Consider the following 21,157-nt stretch of genomic DNA (forward strand, 5'->3'; position numbering starts at 1 on the left):
GAGCCAAATATTGGGATGTGTTGGACAGATTTGTTTCGGGGTCTTATGACAGACAAACCTGATGCCTTTAAGTATAAAGATAAGTAAGTATAGATGTTGTACATATTCAAATATGTTCGTGATTAACCCAACCTTGAAAAATATTGAAAGATGAGTGGTAACTATTTATGCCATTACTTCAAATTAGAATGAGAGCACATCAGGAAAGCATGGTACTTTAATGTACGTATCTTGTAAACCCAATATTCTTTTTTAAGTAAGAGCAGCATGTATATCGAGAGTATAGGTTTGGTGCGTGACTTATCACACAGTACTTTCAGAAAGTGTGCATATTCTGTTTATCGGCAATAAATAACATAAGACGATTCATACGGGTAAATACGATTTACTTCAGAACTAGTATAGATTATTTAAGGTTAGGGGGAAATGTATGTAATTAACAGAACTTTGGCCGAGTTTGAAGGATTTGGGTCCTGGCTTGGGCTTTGTGTTGGACGTGTAGACGGCATTTCCAGGTTTGACGTATCAATGACAAAAATGATGTCAGATGCAATTCTCTGCCTTTTCGGGTGAAATAATTGGCTTGCCTTTGGATGTGTTTGTGGCGGGTGCCACTAGTGGATCGGAATGAGCTCGCGTTTTTGCGAGCATCCAATGTCATCATTTATTATGATGAATCATGAAACATGCTCCTGATGTTGTCGCAATGGTGCAGTTGGCGCTACTTTTGGCAAGGGTTTCTCATGATAATGGAAATGCTTATGTCGCTTTTGTTGACCGATAAACATGAAAAGATATAATGTTAGTGTATATGGTCATGTAATTAAGAAACAAACGACGAGTGGGAGTTGTTTATTGTACGATAAACAACGACCGAGACTCGTTTATTTCTATATGAGATATCAACATTATGTACAGCCTCTTTTAGGGTGTTAAATTAGGAAAAAAACCACGCTTTACAATATTTACCCGTACTTAAATAATGATGATTCCTAGAATAGAATCCGACAGCGGCCATGCTAGATTAAACCATTTTAGGATTTGAGTTTGATCCGGCATATTCTCACAATTTTCTCGTCAATCATCTGTACCTTTTCTCCCAATACCGATTGTCATATCACTCTCACTTTCGGATTCTCCAGCAATATTTATTGGGAACAACTCACTAGACACATACCTCTCAAAAATAAGGTCAAATTTACAAATTTTGCTTTTCAAGTTGCGAGTGCATGTTCGAATCTCAATAAATGACGTCATGATAGAACAATGTTTTATCGTGAAATAAATATCGCTTCCTTCTTTGTTCTTTGTGATTTATCGCGTAGCTATCTTATATCATCAAATGCCAATTTCTAATTGCTTTATCATGACGTATCCGTGTCATGTAGCAATAACATACACAAATATCGTTGACTTCGACGTTGAATAGTGTCATGAAATATGATTATCCTCTTGTGTGCAATATTTCTGGTTGATAAATCTAACATATTCTTACTTTAAGAATAGCGACTATACATTATTATATATCCCTTATCAGGTCTCTGTAACATTTTCAAAATGATACAAATATAAAAATACAACTGAACCTAAATGTAATGTTTTAATATCCTTACGTTGCTGAGTGCAGCATTTAACAACAAACAAACAAAGCATAATATCTTTAAGAATTATGTTAACAATTCCGATGCTAAAAATAATCTCACAATCTCCATACCTCTTTCTCTCTATGAAAACATAATAACTTTTTTTTTAATAATCTGAAGGAATAATAATGGCAATACTATCATAATTATCATCAGTATTTATGTTACTTATCCTCAAGTGAAGTAGTCCTCCACACTATACATTCAGTGAAGAAGCCCATGAACATATGAACTATGTGACATACATTCATGGAAATTAGATGAACAGTTGAAGTTAGCAAATGAAATTATTCGGTCGAACGTCTATCAGCCATCTATTCTATTCATGAAGAACATTTCACGTGGGACCAACAGAGGGAATTATGACTATCGACTTGCTAATTATTTTTTATATTCATGCCAGCTCAAACGATCTATTGGCTTGATTTATTGTTATGGTATCCACAAAATAAGTAGGATCCGATTTTTCCGTTTTTGTTGAAATAAAACTGAATCATATTTGCTGTTTACATATCAAAGTTTGCCAAATTGTTACAAAATGTTTGCCCACAGCAAGGCTACGTATCCCCAACATATTGTGCTAGGCACAGTATCACTGGACTGAGGGAGGGCGGTATTCCTCCTTGTGGGTCACCTGCTTGGCAATATGGGACGGGAAAACTGCAGGGGGTGAGGGCAGTTAAGTTGATGGTACAGACAGATAAGAGAGATCATTTTACAAATGTGAAACCTCAGTCCACAAAGGAAGAGGCGAAAGCTGAAACTTGGTGAGGTTTACAGAACAAAGGCAGTTATTTCTAGTTTCTTACTGACTCTCGAAGATACATTTAATAAAACAATTAATGCGTGTGTGTGTGTGTGTGTGTGTGTGTGTGTGTGTGTGTGTGTGTGTGTGTGTGTGTGTGTGTGTGTGTGAGAGAGAGGTAGAAGAAGAATTGTACAGCATAAAAATGGCTACGTATGTAATTGGGGTAGATATGTTGAATGCCCGGCCAGTATGACCTTTGAGTCACTACAGTTTCAGTCATTAAAATGCGTAAAACAGTATTTGAGTGAAAGAAAACACTATAAGTGAGTGAAACAAAAGACCTCAGTACAGGCACACCCAGTCCCCCAACCCTAAGTCTGCATGTACCAATACTCATACCTGCCACATCCTCAACCACTTAACTTACTCACACAATCATCTGACAACATGTTCGCCAACCCTCGTATCACAACGCATGCACGCATGCACGTACGAACACACACACACACACACACACACACACACACACACACACACACACACACACACACACACACACACACACACACACACACACACACACACACACACACACACACACACACACACACACACACACACACACACACACACCACATTCTTCTTTCCCCACCATTATGTCTACGTCAGCCAGCATGGATCCATGCGCATGCTTTCATACATAATCCATCCTCCCAACATTCCCCAACATCCATCGAACTATAACTATATCCGCACTCATGTATCGGTATTCGTGCTTTCATACATACATACACCCCACTACCATTCCCCTACATCCACCGCAGTATAACTATGACTATAACCGCCTTCGTGCATCCGCACTTATGTTCACATTGCATTGCATATGCATCGAATTACACGTTTAAAATATCGTAAATATTTTACAACATGTACATATTATATATTAGCAAACAGATATTATTATAACGCAATAGATTTCATCCGTCAAAACATCACAGAAAGAGGGGCAGCCTGGAATTTTACAATGGCATCTGAATGCACTAAGACGTTCAACTCCAACTCTGGAGGTGAGAGTTGCGGAAGATTACGGTAAACTTCAGTTACAGATCTCCATTACGAATATCTAAAGTATGAATAAAGATCACAGCTTGCTATGACGTGTACTTCATGCCTGCAGAATTAGCAATGTCCTTAGCTCTAAATTGTATGTCTAAATGCTTATGTAGACAAAGACCCAAATGTATATAGGCATGACCATATTATATTCTACGCAAATATCACCACATTTAAAAGCAAACCTAGATTGAGTCTTTGAAGGGCGTTAAGAACTGATACACACAAGGAAAAATATTTATGGATGTCAACGGAGGAACACTGCGTTTCGGAATATATACTTTCTCCTTCATCAGGTGCATATTATTAAATGCTATGAGGCAGAGAACATATATTTGTACCTGTAAGAACAACAAAAGTAAAACGATAGCAAAGAAGGGAACGCAACAAGGGAAGCCAACAGATAACTGGCATGGCGCTGATTACCGCGCCTCCCGTTTGCCCATTGTCCATTTCCCATTACCAATCATTCATAAGTTAAGTTCTGGCTTTAATTTGTCCATTGATAATCAACCATCAACGTCTATTATCTCCACCCTATAGATATGTAGTTTACTGAGAAAGTGGTATCCAAATATAATGTGTGTTACTTTTGACCACTTTCTTAAAGGCATTGTTGGTTCAAAGCTTTCGGTTTTAGAAGCCGTGCCATTTTTCTCTTGTCAGAGAAGTACACAAAGTATACGTCATCTGGACTAACATTTTTGGTTCGGTGGCTGGGTTAGATCGCCAACTTTGTGTTCTGGCGATTGGGTGCCTCACTCACAGTGTGGGTTCAAATCCCGGACGGGACTCAACCCAAGAACGTACGTGAATCTGTACTTTACTCAGAAAGTGTTATCCCAATTATAACATTTGTTGTCAAGAAAACACAATAAATGTATATTCGGCTTTGGATGGGTAATGATATCACAGACATATACGGATATTGATGATGACTGGGAGGAGCTTCGTAACGCACGTCTTCTCAATTCAGGGATTGGTAAATCCAAATATGTGTGTGCGCGTGCGTGCGTGCGTGCGTGCGTGCGCGCGTGCGTGCGTGCGTGCGTAAATGTGGGCCTGTTGGATGTTACATAAAACATTCATCTTGAGCGGGATGGTAGTTCGAGTTGGATTAGCATGTTAACTATAATTATGATCTTCTTTAGGCAGAGAATGCCGCTCATGAATGTATTGATGAAATTCCTAGGTACATGGGGCCTTTTCGTCCCCAGGAATACCCATAGTGGAGACTTCAATGGGGATAGGGTGTACACAATGTGCTACCTGGTAGATTGTGTGCCATCAGACCGGACAACGTTGGTCTTTGACTGATTGTGGCGTTAAATACTCTTATTCATTTACTTATATCGGAAATTGAATGTTCATCTTAATTGTTATTGTTGAACATGTAATATATTTTTAAAGAAATAAAACAGTGACATAATAACTACAACTTTATGTGAGCGCGAGTAGCTTTTTTGGTATGAGATGAATAAGTCTTATAAAGTTGTAAGCTTCTTCACAACCGCGTAACTATGAATTGACTTTATTGGGTAATCAAAAAAGAGATAGGACCTAAAATAGCCAAATTTCATAAGATTTCACTTGTCCACCATCTTGGATGCAAGGTGAAAACATTTCAGCGCGTTTGAAGCCACTGAGAATGCCCCCTGCAGAGTTGGACGAACATTCTGCGGTGGCGCGGCTGAGTTGACCAGAGGCTATCAGCAGTATTTCCTGTCCAGGTTATTTAGGTCAGTTGTTTGTGTGTGTGTGTGTGTGTGTGTGTGTGTGTGTGTGTGCGTGTGTGTGTGTGCGTGTGTGTGTGTTTGCGTGCGTGCGTAAGTGCGTGCGTGCGTGCATGTGGGGGGCGGGGGCGTGGGGGGGGGGGGGGGGGGGCGTGGGGGTGAGATTGGGGGGATGATAGATTTAGCAACAAGTAAGGTCATCTTGAGTGGGAGGGTATTCGCAGATGGATTAGCATATGAACTATGATTCTCTTTAGGCAGAAAATGAGGATCCACGATGTTCGACCTGGTAGAAGTGTATTATCAAACCTCACAGCATTGGTTTTTTGACTGACTGTAGCGTCAAAACAAACTCATTCATTTACTTGAACTGAATGTTCATCTCAATTGTTATGGATAGTCACGGAGCCATGATCCAGAGTACAGGGTGTCATTAGATAGAAATAAACTAAGTAATAATAGGATTACCAGAAAAACAGGGTTTTACACACAAGCCATAAACTTCGCTCATTAACACCAGAGTAAGTCAGTACAAGATTGAAAACTGCCCCATAATTATGTATGACATGCTTGTCGGGTATTGCTACATATATATGTGAAAACAAAGTTATTAAAATGAAGAGCAAAACTGATGAAAGTTAACAATAAACGTGTATACGTGTTATATCGTCTCTGCAAAAATAATGATTGTTTGTCTTTAGTATTAACATTCAAATACGTTATATCTGTATTAGCGATATTGTCTTTGTTCCAACGGTGAGTCAGCGTTAGCCGTACTATCTCGTAGTATAATTGTCTTTCTGAAGACATCACGATACAGTTTTTACGATGCATCACGTCTGCACTAGCGCTGGATAACAGCCTTGTGTTTGGGTGTTTCAGTGGTTTAAATCGCTGCTCTTGATATTGTTGATTAAACTTTGATACTATGAACAATATAATGTTATGTGAGAGGTTGACTTTAGAACGGTAACATACTAATAGTATATAGGATGACATAAACAGAACAATGAGAAGTTCGTCCAGATTAGTGTATAGGCAACATTTAATAATTAAAATAATTACATTCAACAACTCCCCTTTTAAGTCCATTTTCCTGACTTATAAGTAAATGCAAGAACAATCGGCCTGAGTACAATGTAGAGTTCTTGTCCACTTCCATATGACTATATAGCATACAATAAGCTATCGGGTCCCGTTTAGATCGGTTTGGGTGGCAGCCTAGATAGCCATAGAATAGTTTCATCTTGGAATCTCCCATATCACTGGGGATCCTCTTCAATTTAAATGGAGTTACTCGTTACGATTCCGAACCTTCACGTGACTGTGTTTATGAACCATTGTCAAATAGTGGTGACATTAAATCTAGGAAACAATACGCGAAATCGCGCATGCACAGAACGGAAAATTTGGTCAAGGCATTAAGTAGTCCGCATGCGCAGAACGATTGATTTCAGTACTTCCGCTAAGCGCTTCGAGTGCAGCGTCAAACGCGGGCCTGTAATCTAACACGCGGGTACTGACAAATGAAATCTGAGAAGTAGAAATACCGGTAGACGCTGTTGCTTGATTGACAATGTCAATCAAGAAAGGGAGGAGCTTAACGCTATCGTTCTCTCCCAGTAAATTTCGATGTCAAATAACGACGTTATTTGGACGGAAAAACGATGGTTTGAAAACGTCCAAATAACGTCGTTTTTCCGTCCAATGACCATATACGGAAAAAAACGACGTTTTCGTGTTTGCAGTGATATATACATATTGATTCAGCTTTTACTTACTTTTTCCTCTTAATCTTCTCAACGGCTCTCTAAAGAAAAAACGATATTTAGTATTATTTACAGATAAGCTGTTATATGTAGAACATTCCACACTTTGTGTCTATGCAATAGCTTTCATTTCATCATTGGTGATCTTTCGGTAGTTATAAGAGGTCTTAAAGATGTTCGATTGGTTGAGAATGAGTGAATGATCATTGCTTAACTCTTCACCAATCATTCGCTGCGAGAAATGTCTATAATATTACCATATGTATGCCACCACAACAAAACCAATGCTGAAAATCACTAACATTTCAGTCAAATATCACATTCAAGAGTAAAACTACCGACTGCTCAAATAAAGATCTGTATCTCATCTCAGAGTTTGATTTCTTTAATTTGTTGTGGTACGGGAAATGATGTTACTAGTCCATGCAAATAAGAAGAAAACAACATCTCACCGAAAGTAGACAACAGCACACATTGCAACTGCTATAACAGCAATTAGGAAGAGTACAAGTCCAACGATGAGGTTTACATTCTGGTGTCCGGCTGCAATAGTAACGGGTAACAGGTAATAGGTGTGCAGGTACAATAGAGGAGGTAACAATATTACAGGAATAGTGTCAATATTGATAGTCATGTTATGATGAAGGTTAATATGATGACGACGGCTTGGAGTGTTCAGGAAATATGGAAATGGAAATACCAAGCAACTAGGTATAAAAAACATTTCATTGAAAAGAAATGTATAAAAAAGCAGTTCTAAAACATATACATGACAAATCTGTGGTACAAACTATCTGCAAGGTTACAAGGCGAGAGGAGCTCTACGACTGCAATGCCCCTTCTTCAAAATAGATCACTTAGTGAAATAATAGCAACATGTGCTCATAGAAAAGGGCATATGTGCATATATCACTTTCCAGCAGAACATTATATTAAACTCATGATGATCTAGTTGGTGGGCTGGGCAAAGTGAAATGGGGTTTAACGTCGCGTTCAAGTTATTTCACTTATATAGCGAAGTAAATGCACTACTCTGTATTTTATAGCTAGCCTACTGATATACCAGATTAGTTGGTTTGCTGTTTTACGCCGCACTAAGCAATATTCCAGCTATATGACAGTGCTCTGGACCAGACAATCCAGTGATTGATATCATGAGCATTGATCCACGCTATACGGATCGATGATATGCTTCAAATAAGTCAGCGAGCCTGACAACCCGATCCCGCTAGTCGCCTCTTACGACAAGCACCGTCGCCTTTAGGGCAAGCATGGGTCGCTGAAGACCTGTTCTGTCCCGGATCTTCATGGGTCAGCTGACAAGGAAGGATAACAGCTATGATATTGGAATCGAACTGCCGACCTTCCTCCCTCCAGGCAGAGAGTAATGTGCAACGTGTGCATTTGTGTCCATACCACATTATAGCGTTTAGCTAACTCTATAATAGATGGTAAAGTTCGTGATCGAGTTGTTGCCAACTTACCATACATTACTTGGTTTAATAATCTGAATTACATCATGACAGAATTACCTTCAGAAACTTCACAATATTCGCCACTTCGTCCGTCAAAACAGCCATGAGTACAGGAACCATTGACATGATGACACGTGGCATTGACACAGTGGATGCTGCATTCATCGTTACACTGTTCACCGAACATTCCATCATCACATTCTGAAACATTGGAAATCTGTTAGTATGCACCCGTTTTGCGAACTCCTAATATCACAGACGGAAACTCACAGTGATTCTAGAGTGTGGGTTCTTTAATGTTGTTTCCATTGTGTGGATTTCATTTGGTTATTGTGGTTTGCAGATATTTACCTCCTAACAATTTCAACACACTTAATCGATGCAAGTTTGGATAAATTATCAAAATATCTTTAAAAGTTCAACAGACACTGGTATGTATTTACCTTCTTGCACTAACCTATTGCCCTTTTTGCACTTACCTATTGCACTTTATGCACTTACCTACTGCACTTTGTGCACTTACCTATTGCTCTTTTTGCACTTACCTATTGCACTTTATGCACTCACCTACTGCACTTTTCGCACCTACCTATTGCCCTTGTTGCACCTACCTATTGCCACTTTTTCACATACCTATTGCTCTTTTTGCACTTACCTATTGCACTTCTGCACTCACCCTATTGACACGCTAATCCGAGCAAGAATGATTTGTTGCAAACTATTATTCATTGTATTCTTCATATACGTATGTATCAACACTACAGACGATGTAGATTCTCCAAGGATTACCTTTGTCGCATCTTGATGTGTTCTGGTCCTTGTGTTCCCATCCATCCAGACACATGTCACAACGTCCAGTGGTCCTGTCACAAGTCTGGTTGACACATCCTCTTGAGCAATTCAGCACACAGTTCTCTCCGTATGTCCCAGGGGAACAGACTGGTTGATGATAATAGGTATGGACATTTGATTTGAGATTTATTTGTTTAGCTGGTAAACTGGCAGTTTATGCAAAGCTGTCAGTCCCATGCCATGACGCATTTTGATATATCCAATGTGTAATTTGTTCATTGTTGAGGTTTCCACGAAGTTTACTGAGGGCATGGTGGCAAGATATTTGTCATGTGTTCACCCGAATTGTAAGTTTTAAAGTTTATATTATACCGGCGATATAATTGTTAGAGTAATCAACAAAACTAAATATGTTTTAGTACTCATTCTATATCGAATGAATAACTATTTTTCTTTTCAGCTGAAGACTCTTTGCATTCACAGATTGAAAACCATGACAGAAATCTGTTTCTTGCACAGGGACATTTTTAGCTCATTTGATGCGGAAACAAACTTAAGTTCTACAGATCGGAACAGATAAATGAATAAAGCAGGCAGTAAATGATATGCCTTACATTGACCACTGTCCTAATACTCGTATATAAGACTTGTTCGCACCATTGGTATACCTGTGAGGGAATGACCTACTCTGAATTTAATCCTTTACATTATTATATATTTTGACGGATATATTTTCAACAATAATGTTTGGAGATGATTGAGAATAAAATGTTGTATGACAATGACTATCAACACAGGGTGCGTTTTGGAGTAATACAGAAAATAGTCAATAATTACAGATATATTGTTTGTGTTAAATTGCAGTGTATTTCATTGGTGGACAATTATTGTAACTGTAATTACATTGTTTCTGTTGAGATTCGATAGAAGCTAATAGCATTGTATTTGGACAGTGATTAGTTGTCAGGAATGTCGTACTGTTTAATGTTAGCAGTTTTGACGAAGTTATTATATTTAGATGCTAGTATAATGTGTTAACTTCCGGAATACCATGGACTGTGATAGCGTTTTATAGAAATCTGTAGAATATGTAGAATTTGTGATGGCACTGTGTAGAAATTTCCAGGAGCCAGTTAGACTAAAAAAGGGGATAAAAGCATGCCTCTCGTATCTCTCACACATTTCATTACATCAAGACAAGCTTTCGTGTGCAGATCAACCATCACCCAGGATTCCCTGGCTAGGCCTTTCTCGGAAGCTTGACCACTGTCGCTGCTTGGTGAATATACTGTGATCACTGACTTTTCCTATCACCAAAATATTTTTGTATTTGATAACTACTGCCATCATATTATATACTGTCATTAAATATTGTACTACCACTCTATTGTGCACCGCCATTGTAATTGATGTGCCGTAATTTGTATTGATTTGTAAACCTAGTTAATTTTGTAATACAGTTGTTAATTGCACACCATTTGTTGTTTGTTTGTTGGTTTCACACTAAATTCATTTACGTACAGATTTCTGATTTTACCACAGTTTGACACGTACTTTATTCACATGATGAAGTTTACGCAGGAAAGAATGTTCATAAGGAAAAGGGATGTTGATTTACGTTTTGGTGGCATGATTTATTATGTCTGCCCGTATATGACGAGATGGCTGGGTTTATAAACCCCCAATCACAAAAGGATCGATATATATATCCATTTATGCTCTTAACATTAAGTAGGTATTATCAAAAATAAATGTCATGTTAGGTCGTCAGCATGAAGATTTGCAAGAAATGACTGGTATGTTTCCGAAACTGTTCTAGAATGGCCCAAAACATGTCTCAAATCAAACAGTTTCAAACAGTCTTCTGACTACACCTAACAGAAAGATCAACTTTGGAAGATGATTGCCAGTGACGCCCATGCAACACTTTGGACTTTCTTCCAACGTGAAGCTGACACGCCGTGATGTAACTGGAATACTGTTAAAAGCAGCGTTAAACCCGACTCACTAACTCGCTAAATAAGCATCATGATCTCATATTGTATTATGACAGTTTTAAATTAATGATGCCTCAAAACTTTTTTCAAACGAAGGTAATAACTGATACACAGCGTACCGTCTACACAGTTTTCTCCAGTCCACCCAGCTCTACACGAAGTTCCACAACTTCCATTGATAGAGTCGCATTTCTCAGGCTGACATCCTTCATGGCACTGATACCTGCAGTCCTGGCCATATATACCCGATCGACATCCTGTAATGAAAGTCAGAACACATGTGACTAACAACGTAACAACGTACTTGTAAAATATGACTGCAGTGCCGCAGATAAAGACAAACTTACGTGAAGTGCAGTTTTCCCCATGCCATCCAGAAACGCAGTTACTGGCACAACTCCCTGTCACGTGGTGGCAGCTAAGACATTCACGACGGCACGGCTTTCTACATCCAGATCCATATTGCCCTTTCCCGCATTCTTTGGAAAAGGAATAAAAATGATAACTATTCTGACGGCCTATTCTTAGCAACTTATGACCAAAAATACGGCAGCTATTCTTGAAGATGCCCCGACACCATCATTATCCTACTTATGATGATTGTAGTAGTTCGGCCTGAGGGGATCTTTTGTGACAGTATATCATAAGGCAATTCACCATTAAAGAAACTTCATAGCGTTAGATTCACGCAGATTCACGCAGGCATTAGGCATTTTTAAAGATGAACAATTAAAATGCTACTGAAGATAAATGCTGATATTTTGTTTGCGGGTGTTCTTATTCGCCACTGAGCGGTTTTCTCCCCAACACTTTACATACATACTAATCATTGATGCATATCATCGTATCACTCTTGTACTTTATACACATATCCAACAAGCTTTAATGAACATTCTACAGAATTAAAGAAATGCCGCCGATAAAGGTACATGTGTCTAAATCTAGGATAAGTGATAGTGTGAGAAAAAGCTGTTTTAGGTTAAATTAAGTGTGAATGTGGTGTACACGTCTCTAGGGAAAACATAGTGTGAAAGGTATGAGTGTATTGTAAGTTTCATTTCATTTATTTGTTGTTGAAAAAATCGTATGTGTTTATTTCATTCTTCGTGTGTGTTTCTCTCTATTATACGGTAGCCCATGATATAGATATGGCTGTTTTGGGATAGGACGAGTGGAGTACATGTAGTTAGCTTAATGCCAGACACGAATATCCCCCTATTGATCAACGAAGTACAACTAAACAACTATTATTTATACAACTGTTTATACGGCAGCATTAACTGAACCAGCAATCACAACACAATACAATCAATATATATCATTCATATATCTAGAAATCAGATTTAGCTTAAGCCCTAATGCTAATTGTTTGGCGGAAAGACAACACAATGGACAATGTCTTGACAATGGTAAGCATCATTCTACACATTTAAAAAAACAAGATTAACCATCTCACGAAGAAAACAAAATGATTGTGTAAGCATCCATTTTTTTTAAAACGTGAGGATACCGCTTAAAATCAATTGGTCTTCCCTCGTCTTTCTGTGTTGATATCTGATAGATCGTCTTCACTCGAAAAATCTAACCCGTTTTCATCGTTGCTGTCATGACTAGTTTGACTGACCAAGAGCTCATATTGATATGGAGAAATATGTATGAAGTTATCGAGCGAAAATTCAACGTTTGCATCGGTGTCATTGTCTGGTGATGCCATGACGAACGCTGGTAATCTACAGAAAGAGTGATCGTCTGCAAGTAATATCTCCACTGTGGCGTCAGGTCACGTGAGGACAACTCTGCTTATCAAGTTTCCTCAAACTTGTTTTAATATCATATAAATGATTTAATCCCAAACTTTGATTGTAATTCTCCTATAAACTTAGGACTATTATTCTTCCCTAGGTTGCCAACACTGTACATTATGCTTTCGACTCTGCTTTCAGCAGGGATTTGAACATCTAGACGTTCGTATGTGAATCTGAAAAGCATATTATACCAATTTTTCCTACAGCGGACGTTTTGTTCCGAATTCATGGCCCTGCATGAATTCAGTGATTTGTGCACCGAGACAACACATATGATCAACTTGCAAAGTGATGTGTTTTGAGGAGATTTATATATGTTGTCCCCGTGTACATTCTACGAAGTTAAACAGACCGAAGACGGGTGACGTTTTTACCATGTCCGCAAATTCCACCAACAGCCTTGATATCTCGTATTTTTGGTTTCCCTTATTTCTTTTAACGAGAACTATTAAAAGTGGGTTAGCAATAGAGAAAGAGGAAAGATTAAAGAGCACTGAACCCCCCCCCCCCCCAAACACACACACACAAACACACACACCTCATTTGGTGTCAAGGAAAGACGATATTATGAAAGTTTATCAAGCACAGGGCAAGACACGATGAGCCGATTTTTAGAAACGAGCTCAGTTTAAGACACATCTTACCCCGGTCCAAGCAGGGAAAATAGTCAAAGACTATCCAACATAGACACCAGCTACACCCTCAAGAACGCATTTAAGACAATCATCCATGTCACAGGCAAACTAAAACCTTGGGGTAAACCCGAATATGGGCGATATTATTAAATGTGCACCCTCATTAAACTTATGAACCGTTTAAACAGCTCTGGGGACAACAGCTGACGCCTTGTTACAAAAATACTCAGGTTTTCAATCGCCCTTCTGCCCCAACTCACTAAGGGTTGGGATTAATAATGGGATGTGGGGAAAAGTAGGAGTTTGATAGATAGCTGGCTTGGTGTGTAGGCTAGATGAGCTCGCGCCTTGTCATCAAGGCCACCCTATTGCACTTTAACAGAGTATGGGGGCGTATTTGTTTTCCAGCGTCTCAATTGACCAGATTGGAGGTATTCATCAACCCACTGAATTTTAAGGCTTGATGAAGAATGTGTACACTTTGGTTTTTGCATGACTTCAACAGGTGTTGTCTACTGGTGTTGTCTACTGGTGTTGTCAACTAGTTTTGTCAGCTGGTGTTGTCGAATAGTGTTGTCTACTGGTGTTGTCAACTGGTTTTGTCAACTGGCGCTGTCAACTGGCGTTGTCAGCTGGTGTTGTCAACTGGTGTTGTCTACTGGTGTTGTCAACTGGTTTTGTCAGCTGGTGTTGTCTTCTGGTGTTGTCAACTGGTTTTGTCAACTGGTTTTGTCAACTGGCGTTGTCAACTGGTGTTGTCAACTGGTTTTGTCTACTGGTGTTGTCAACTGGTGTTGTCAACTGGTTTTGTCAGCTGGTGTTGTCCACTGGTGTTGTCCACTGGTTTTGTCAACTGGTGTTGTCAACTGGTTTTGTCAACTGGTTTTGTCAGCTGGCGCTGTCAACTGGCGTTGTCAACTGGTGTTGTCAACTGGTTTTGTCTACTGGTGTTGTCAACTGGTGTTGTCAACTGGTTTTGTCAGCTGGTGTTGTCCACTGGTGTTGTCCACTGGTTTTGTCAACTGGTGTTGTCAACTGGTTTTGTCAACTGGTTTTGTCAGCTGGCGCTGTCAACTGGCGTTGTCAGCTGATGTTGTCTACTGGTGTTGTCAACTGGTGTTGTCAACTGGTTTTGTCAGCTGGTGTTGTCCACTGGTGTTGTCCACTGGTTTTGTCAACTGGTGTTGTCAACTGGTTTTGTCAACTGGTTTTGTCAGCTGGCGCTGTCAACTGGCGTTGTCAGCTGATGTTGTCTACTGGTGTTGTCAACTGGTGTTGTCAACTGGTTTTGTCAACTGGCGTTGTCAGCTGATGTTGTCTGCTGGTGTTCCACATATTTGAACAACTGATCATGGTATACAGAACTGTTGAAGTGTTTCATACTCAAATGATGACGTCATGACGATAATTAGCAAGATGTAAAAGACAATAGTTCAGCTTTGGTTGTTTATCAATTTGGGTAGGAGGCAAATGACATATCCCTTAAAACAATACACTCAACACTGAAAACGCTTGAAAAATGTTTACAAAATGGGTGTGACGGTTCAATCAAGGATTTAATTGTTGCTTGCCTTACTTAAAATGACGTAACATGTTTATTTTGATACTATGGCACAACAAAAAATGACCAAATGGACAATAGAAGTTCAATAGAAGATCCCCAATAAAATTAGGAACACGGGTATTTCGCATGCCTTTGGAACATGCATGTTGGTCATACTCGAGTTACATATTGATCAGTTGCATTCAAAACTTTCACTGTTTGATACATTCCTGATGATTTGCTGCACTATAAGACCCAGGTTTACAGTTTATGGTTTAACATTGCTTTCAACGGTATTGAGTAGATTTAGGACGCATTATAATTAACAAATATTTAAGTAACATAGAAATTAAATATTTTGATAGTTGGTCAACGAGTAATTATTGAATTGACATATTCACGTCAGATATTACACTACTGCATCTTGTTCACCTCCACAAAATTATTTCTAATATGTTCAGCTAATGTCAGTATGCATAGGTTGCCACGGGTGAAGGGAGAGATAAAAGTACAATATATATGAAGTAATATGTCGGGCCAGTAGACAAAGTCACAGCCAAAGGATGAGGAGGATACAGTTTTTGTTTTTTTTCCGTATGAAATTATTTACATCGTTGTGGAAAGTGACATGATGAAAAAAGTCTGTTGAATATGATATAGATTTGTTGATGATGTCAAGATGACCCATCCTCTCCCTTTTCGAGATGCATATATCTATTATTCCAGGACATTTCACTGCTTCAAACACACTGTTCATACATATAGTATTACGAATAGGCCTTCATTAGAGGAAATTGTTAATGCGAAGCCATTCACTCATAAGTAAAAATGAACTTAATATGTCATTAATATAAATTGAATTATCGGCTCTCGTCATACATACAACAGTTTAAAGATAAACGTTTCTAGGTTAACAATGAAGAGGCAAGGTGATGGGACACTATGCACCACACTGACTGATAATGAAAACCTACTGTGTTCACAACTGGCACCTGTCCATCCGTCTTTACACTGGCTGTTGCAGTCACCAGTGTCATGGCGGCAGGACCCTGGTTTACATCCCTCGTTACACTCCCCTGTACAGTTTCGTCCATAAGTTCCGTCAATGCATTCTGCAGATAAAGATGTACATTGTATGTACATAACTTCACAATGTAATTACTAATAAAAGAATGCAAGGAAATCTGAGCACAAATCTCATAGACACATTGTTTGGGCCACTAACGACTACACGTTTACCGCTGATCATGAAAAATTGGCGAGACATAAAGAAAGAAGAAAGATTAAACAACACTGTCCTCCCCACACCTCCCTACCCCAACTGAGTGTCAAGAAAGGACGATGTTATACATACACCAGGACTATAGGGATGCTAATAGTATACTCAAGCAACACAGACACAGCCAGCTATTATTGTGAAACAGTTCCGCCCTTGGCTGTTATCTTAATTCTATTTAGAATTAGAAGTTGGGGGTAGTTAATGCCCGCTTGGCCCATCAGCCACCGCCTTGAGTTCTATGACTATGTTGAATATAAACATATTTCCAGAATGAAGTTTACCAAGCACAGGGCAAGACATGATCAGCCGATGGTAAGAACCGATGTCATTTTAAGACCCGTGTAGGTGAAGTAACGTCAAAGTGGTGACTGGTAAATGAAAACTTACTGTGTTCACATCTGCGACCTGTCCATCCGTCTTCACACTGGTTGTTGCAGTCACCAGTGATGTGGTTGCAGGACCATCGTTTACATCCTGTGTTACACTCCTCTGTACAGTCTAGTCCATAAGTTCCGTCAATACATTCTGTAGATGAAGTAGTGATTTTTACTGTAAGCCTTTCACTCATAAGTGAAAACGAAAGAAATATGTCAGTATTATAAATTGAATTATCGGCTCTCGTCATACATACAACAGTTCAAAGAAAAACGTTTCTAGGTTAACAATGAAGAGGCAAGGTGATGGGACACTATGCACCACACTGACTGATAATGAAAACCTACTGTGTTCACAACTGGCACCTGTCCATCCGTCTTTACACTGGCTGTTGCAGTCACCAGTGTCATGGCGGCAGGACCCTGGTTTACATCCCTCGTTACACTCCCCTGTACAGTTTCGTCCATAAGTTCCGTCAATGCATTCTGCAGATAAAGATGTACATTGTATGTACATAACTTCACAATGTAATTACTAATAAAAGAATGCAAGGAAATCTGAGCACAAATCTCATAGACACATTGTTTGGGCCACTAACGACTACACGTTTACCGCTGATCATGAAAAATTGGCGAGACATAAAGAAAGAAGAAAGATTAAACAACACTGTCCTCCCCACACCTCCCTACCCCAACTGAGTGTCAAGAAAGGACGATGTTATACATACACCAGGACTATAGGGATGCTAATAGTATACTCAACAACACAGACACAGCCAGCTATTATTGTGAAACAGTTCCGCCCTTGGCTGTTATCTTAATTCTATTTAGAATTAGAAGTTGGGGGTAGTTAATGCCCGCTTGGCCCATCAGCCACCGCCTTGAGTTCTATGACTATGTTGAATATAAACATATTTCCAGAATGAAGTTTACCAAGCACAGGGCAAGACATGATCAGCCGATGGTAAGAACCGATGTCATTTTAAGACCCGTGTAGGTGAAGTAACGTCAAAGTGGTGACTGATAAATGAAAACTTACTGTGTTCACATCTGCGACCTGTCCATCCGTCTTCACACTGGTTGTTGCAGTCACCAGTGATGTGGTTGCAGGACCATGGTTTACATCCTGTGTTACACTCCTCTGTACAGTATAGTCCATAAGTTCCGTCAATACATTCTGTAGATGAAGTAGTGATTTCTACTGTAAGCCTTTCACTCATAAGTGAAAACGACAGAAATATGTCAGTATTATAAATTGAATTATCTGCTCTCGTCTTATAAACAACAGTTCAAAGAAAAACGTGTCTAGGTTAACAAAGAGGAGGCAAAGAGATGGGGCACCATGCACCACACTGACTGATAGTGAAAACCTACTGTGTTCACAACTGGGACCTGTCCATCCGTCTTCACACTGGTTGTTGCAGTCACCGGTGATATGGTGGCAGGACAATGGTTTACATCCCGCGTTACACTCCCCTGTACAGTCTCGTCCATATGTTTCCTCAGGACAAACTGCAGATAAAGATGTACATTATATGTACATAACTTCACAATGTAATTACTAATAAAAGAATGCAAGAAATTCTGAGCACAACTCTCATAGACACATTATTTGGGCCACTTACGACTACACGTTTATCACTGATCATGAAAAGTTGGCGAGACATAAAGAAAGAAGAAAGATTTAACAACACTGCCCTCCCCCCACCCCCCTACCCCCCACTGCGTGTCAAGAAAAGGATGATGTTATACATACACCAGGACTATAGGGATGCTAATAGTGTACTCAAGCAACACAGACACAGCTAGCTAATATTGTGAAACAGTTCCGCCCTTGGCTGTTATCTTAATTCGATTTAGAATTAGAAGTTGGGGGTAATTAAGGCCCGCTTGGCCCATCAGCCACCGCCTTGAGTTCTATGACTTTGTTGAATATAAACATATTTCCAGAATGAAGTTTACCAAGCACAGGGCAGGACATGATCAGCCGATGGTAAGAACCGATGTCATTTTAAGACCCGTGTAGGTGAAGTAACGTCAAAGTGGTGACTGATAAAACCTACTGTGTTCACATCTGGGACCTCTCCATCCGTCTTTACACTTGCAGTCAACGGTGACGTGGTTGCAGGACCCTGGTTTACATCCCGCGTTACACTTTCCTGTGCAACCTGGTCCATATGTTCCGACATCACAACCTGCAAATGAAGTAGTTATTCCTACCGTAAGCACTGCCAGGCGTGACTAGTAGACCCACTCAGGCAAAAGGTGCTTACATCTCATTTTCTATATAATATAGCATTATTTTTATCACTGGGTGTACTGCCCTCTCACCATCGATCAATGGCAGTTAACAGAATAATGTGCAAAATCTTACAAAGTTATGAATGAATAGGGAAAATACTGTATGTGTTTGCAAACTGCACGACATAAACTATCGGGCAGACCCATGTTTGATGGTTGCTAATAGGAAAAAAACCATATCACACAAATGAATACGAAATAAGACAACAGTAATGTATAAAGTCTGACACGCACGTGTTGCACATCGAGGTCCTTTCCACCCCGACACACAGGTACAGAGCCCGTTATTAGCGTTACAAGTCCCAGGCTCACATCCAGCACCACACTCTACACAGTCACGTCTATCCATGTAATAGCCGTCCTCGCATTCTGTAACGTAAATGGTTGAGCGACGAATAACGCATGTTTTTTTATGGTATGGGTTGTTATATTGTGTTATAAGCTCTCAGTAAATTCACATTTATATGATAATATTCCTGGACATGAAACACGAACAGAGAACACACCAAAAGCCCAGACACTCCGTCACGTCTATCCATGTCTATCTATTCCCGCATTCTGTAACGTAAATGATTGAGCGCCGAATAACGCATGTTACATGAAGTCATGTGACGTTAGATTGTGTTACACCTGGTATCATCAGCATTTGATACTGATGCTAAAACACATGCATATGATCTAGTCTAAATCGTACAATGCACTTTTGATAATTGAAAGTGTTTTGTCGATTTTTATTGATATGCATTTATTAAATCAACACAAAATTCCTGTACACGTACAGAGAACAATCCAAAAGTATGATGTTTGTGAAGTCCAGTCATATCTCAGCCAGCAATAATCAACGATGGGCGTCGTCAAAGAGACTAATGACCATTTTAGGATGACAAGATATTTCTTTCTAATCCGTTTAATGCTATTGTGATTACTTATTAAAGGAACATTGTCAGAAGGATTAACATTAACTGCAGTTGTGAAAAATAATAACTTAGAATTCTAAAAAAAGGAAAAAAGAATGCTCTGGTTGCCTCGTTTCCCCTAGTAATAGTGATGGAATACGCAAGGATTGTCCCCAAATGCAGAATTGGACAAACGGGTAGACATGTACGTGGTCCGGAACTGCCCTTGACACGCCGTATCCAATATTGTAACATAAAGAGTGTCTTTGACCCCTCATGGCTCTTATTTAATCTTGTTGAAGCTAACATTCTTTCACAAAATAGACACTATGAATGTTGTGAAAATGACGTCAAATATGTACCTTATAAATATAACACCTATCCTCTATTAATTACGTTGCAGTCGATAAAACAAGAAATTACAATAAAGAATGTAATAATATAATTGGTGTGTCACTTTTGTTATTCGATAACATAACGAATACAAAAAATAGTAGAGAGGAGATTAACACATGAACAACAAGAAAACAATATTTCAAAGACAGTACTTACTGTTGCATCTAGTTCCCGTCCAGCCAGTTTTACATTTGCAGTGGCCGTCATTGCCATCACAAACTCCATTACATCCAGCTCCACACTGTGTACAGTCTTGTCCATCTCCGTAATAGCCGCCATTGCATCCTGGAATTTAACACATGTTTAATGTTGACTCCGAATGAATTATAAGTGGGCTGTCGTTGATAAATGAGAATGTTTCGAAACACCATTAGCGTTGTTCGATTAGCTTGCTGTAAAGTTTGATAATGTACAACATCCTCGAACTTCCCTCAAATATGACATCAGTTTCCCAGCACCGTGATATCTGTGGTTGAACAAATAGTAATTCCCAACTCAGTTACCGGATTACATCGTGAAACCACGCGTCTCCCAATAACAAACTAAGGACAGACAACCCTCACTACCATAACATTCAATGTGTTGACCTATTATTTCAAATCGTCAGGCAGCATTGACTCCAACCTTGAATCGATATCTATACTCAACAACAAAAGTT

General features: G+C 39.3%; 1 protein-coding gene across 5 annotated transcripts in view; it reads right to left on the reverse strand.

The window, feature by feature from the left end:
* The window catches only part of LOC124122699 (multiple epidermal growth factor-like domains protein 11), a 286,895-nt gene that overhangs the window by 220,392 nt on the left and 45,346 nt on the right, over positions 1-21,157 (reverse strand). For 2 of the 5 annotated variants that reach the window (XM_048400343.1, XM_048400344.1), the window contains exons 13-20: positions 20,656-20,784; positions 19,442-19,576; positions 18,970-19,101; positions 18,281-18,418; positions 17,946-18,083; positions 17,255-17,392; positions 16,920-17,057; positions 16,228-16,365 (exon numbers count right to left, since the gene is read on the reverse strand). In XM_048400343.1, coding sequence (XP_048256300.1) covers positions 16,228-16,365; positions 16,920-17,057; positions 17,255-17,392; positions 17,946-18,083; positions 18,281-18,418; positions 18,970-19,101; positions 19,442-19,576; positions 20,656-20,784 — 1,086 coding nt within the window. Of the gene's footprint in view, positions 1-7,018; positions 7,048-7,458; positions 7,550-8,538; positions 8,683-9,270; positions 9,421-11,389; positions 11,528-11,617; positions 11,750-16,227; positions 16,366-16,919; positions 17,058-17,254; positions 17,393-17,945; positions 18,084-18,280; positions 18,419-18,969; positions 19,102-19,441; positions 19,577-20,655; positions 20,785-21,157 lie in introns of all 5 variants that reach the window. The other 3 variants (XM_048400345.1, XM_048400346.1, XM_048400347.1) reach the window with 3 other exon arrangements.

The sequence above is a fragment of the Haliotis rufescens genome, unplaced genomic scaffold (assembly GCF_023055435.1).
Source record: "Haliotis rufescens isolate VD_foot unplaced genomic scaffold, xgHalRufe1.0.p SCAF_2, whole genome shotgun sequence".
Lineage (NCBI taxonomy): Eukaryota > Metazoa > Mollusca > Gastropoda > Lepetellida > Haliotidae > Haliotis > Haliotis rufescens.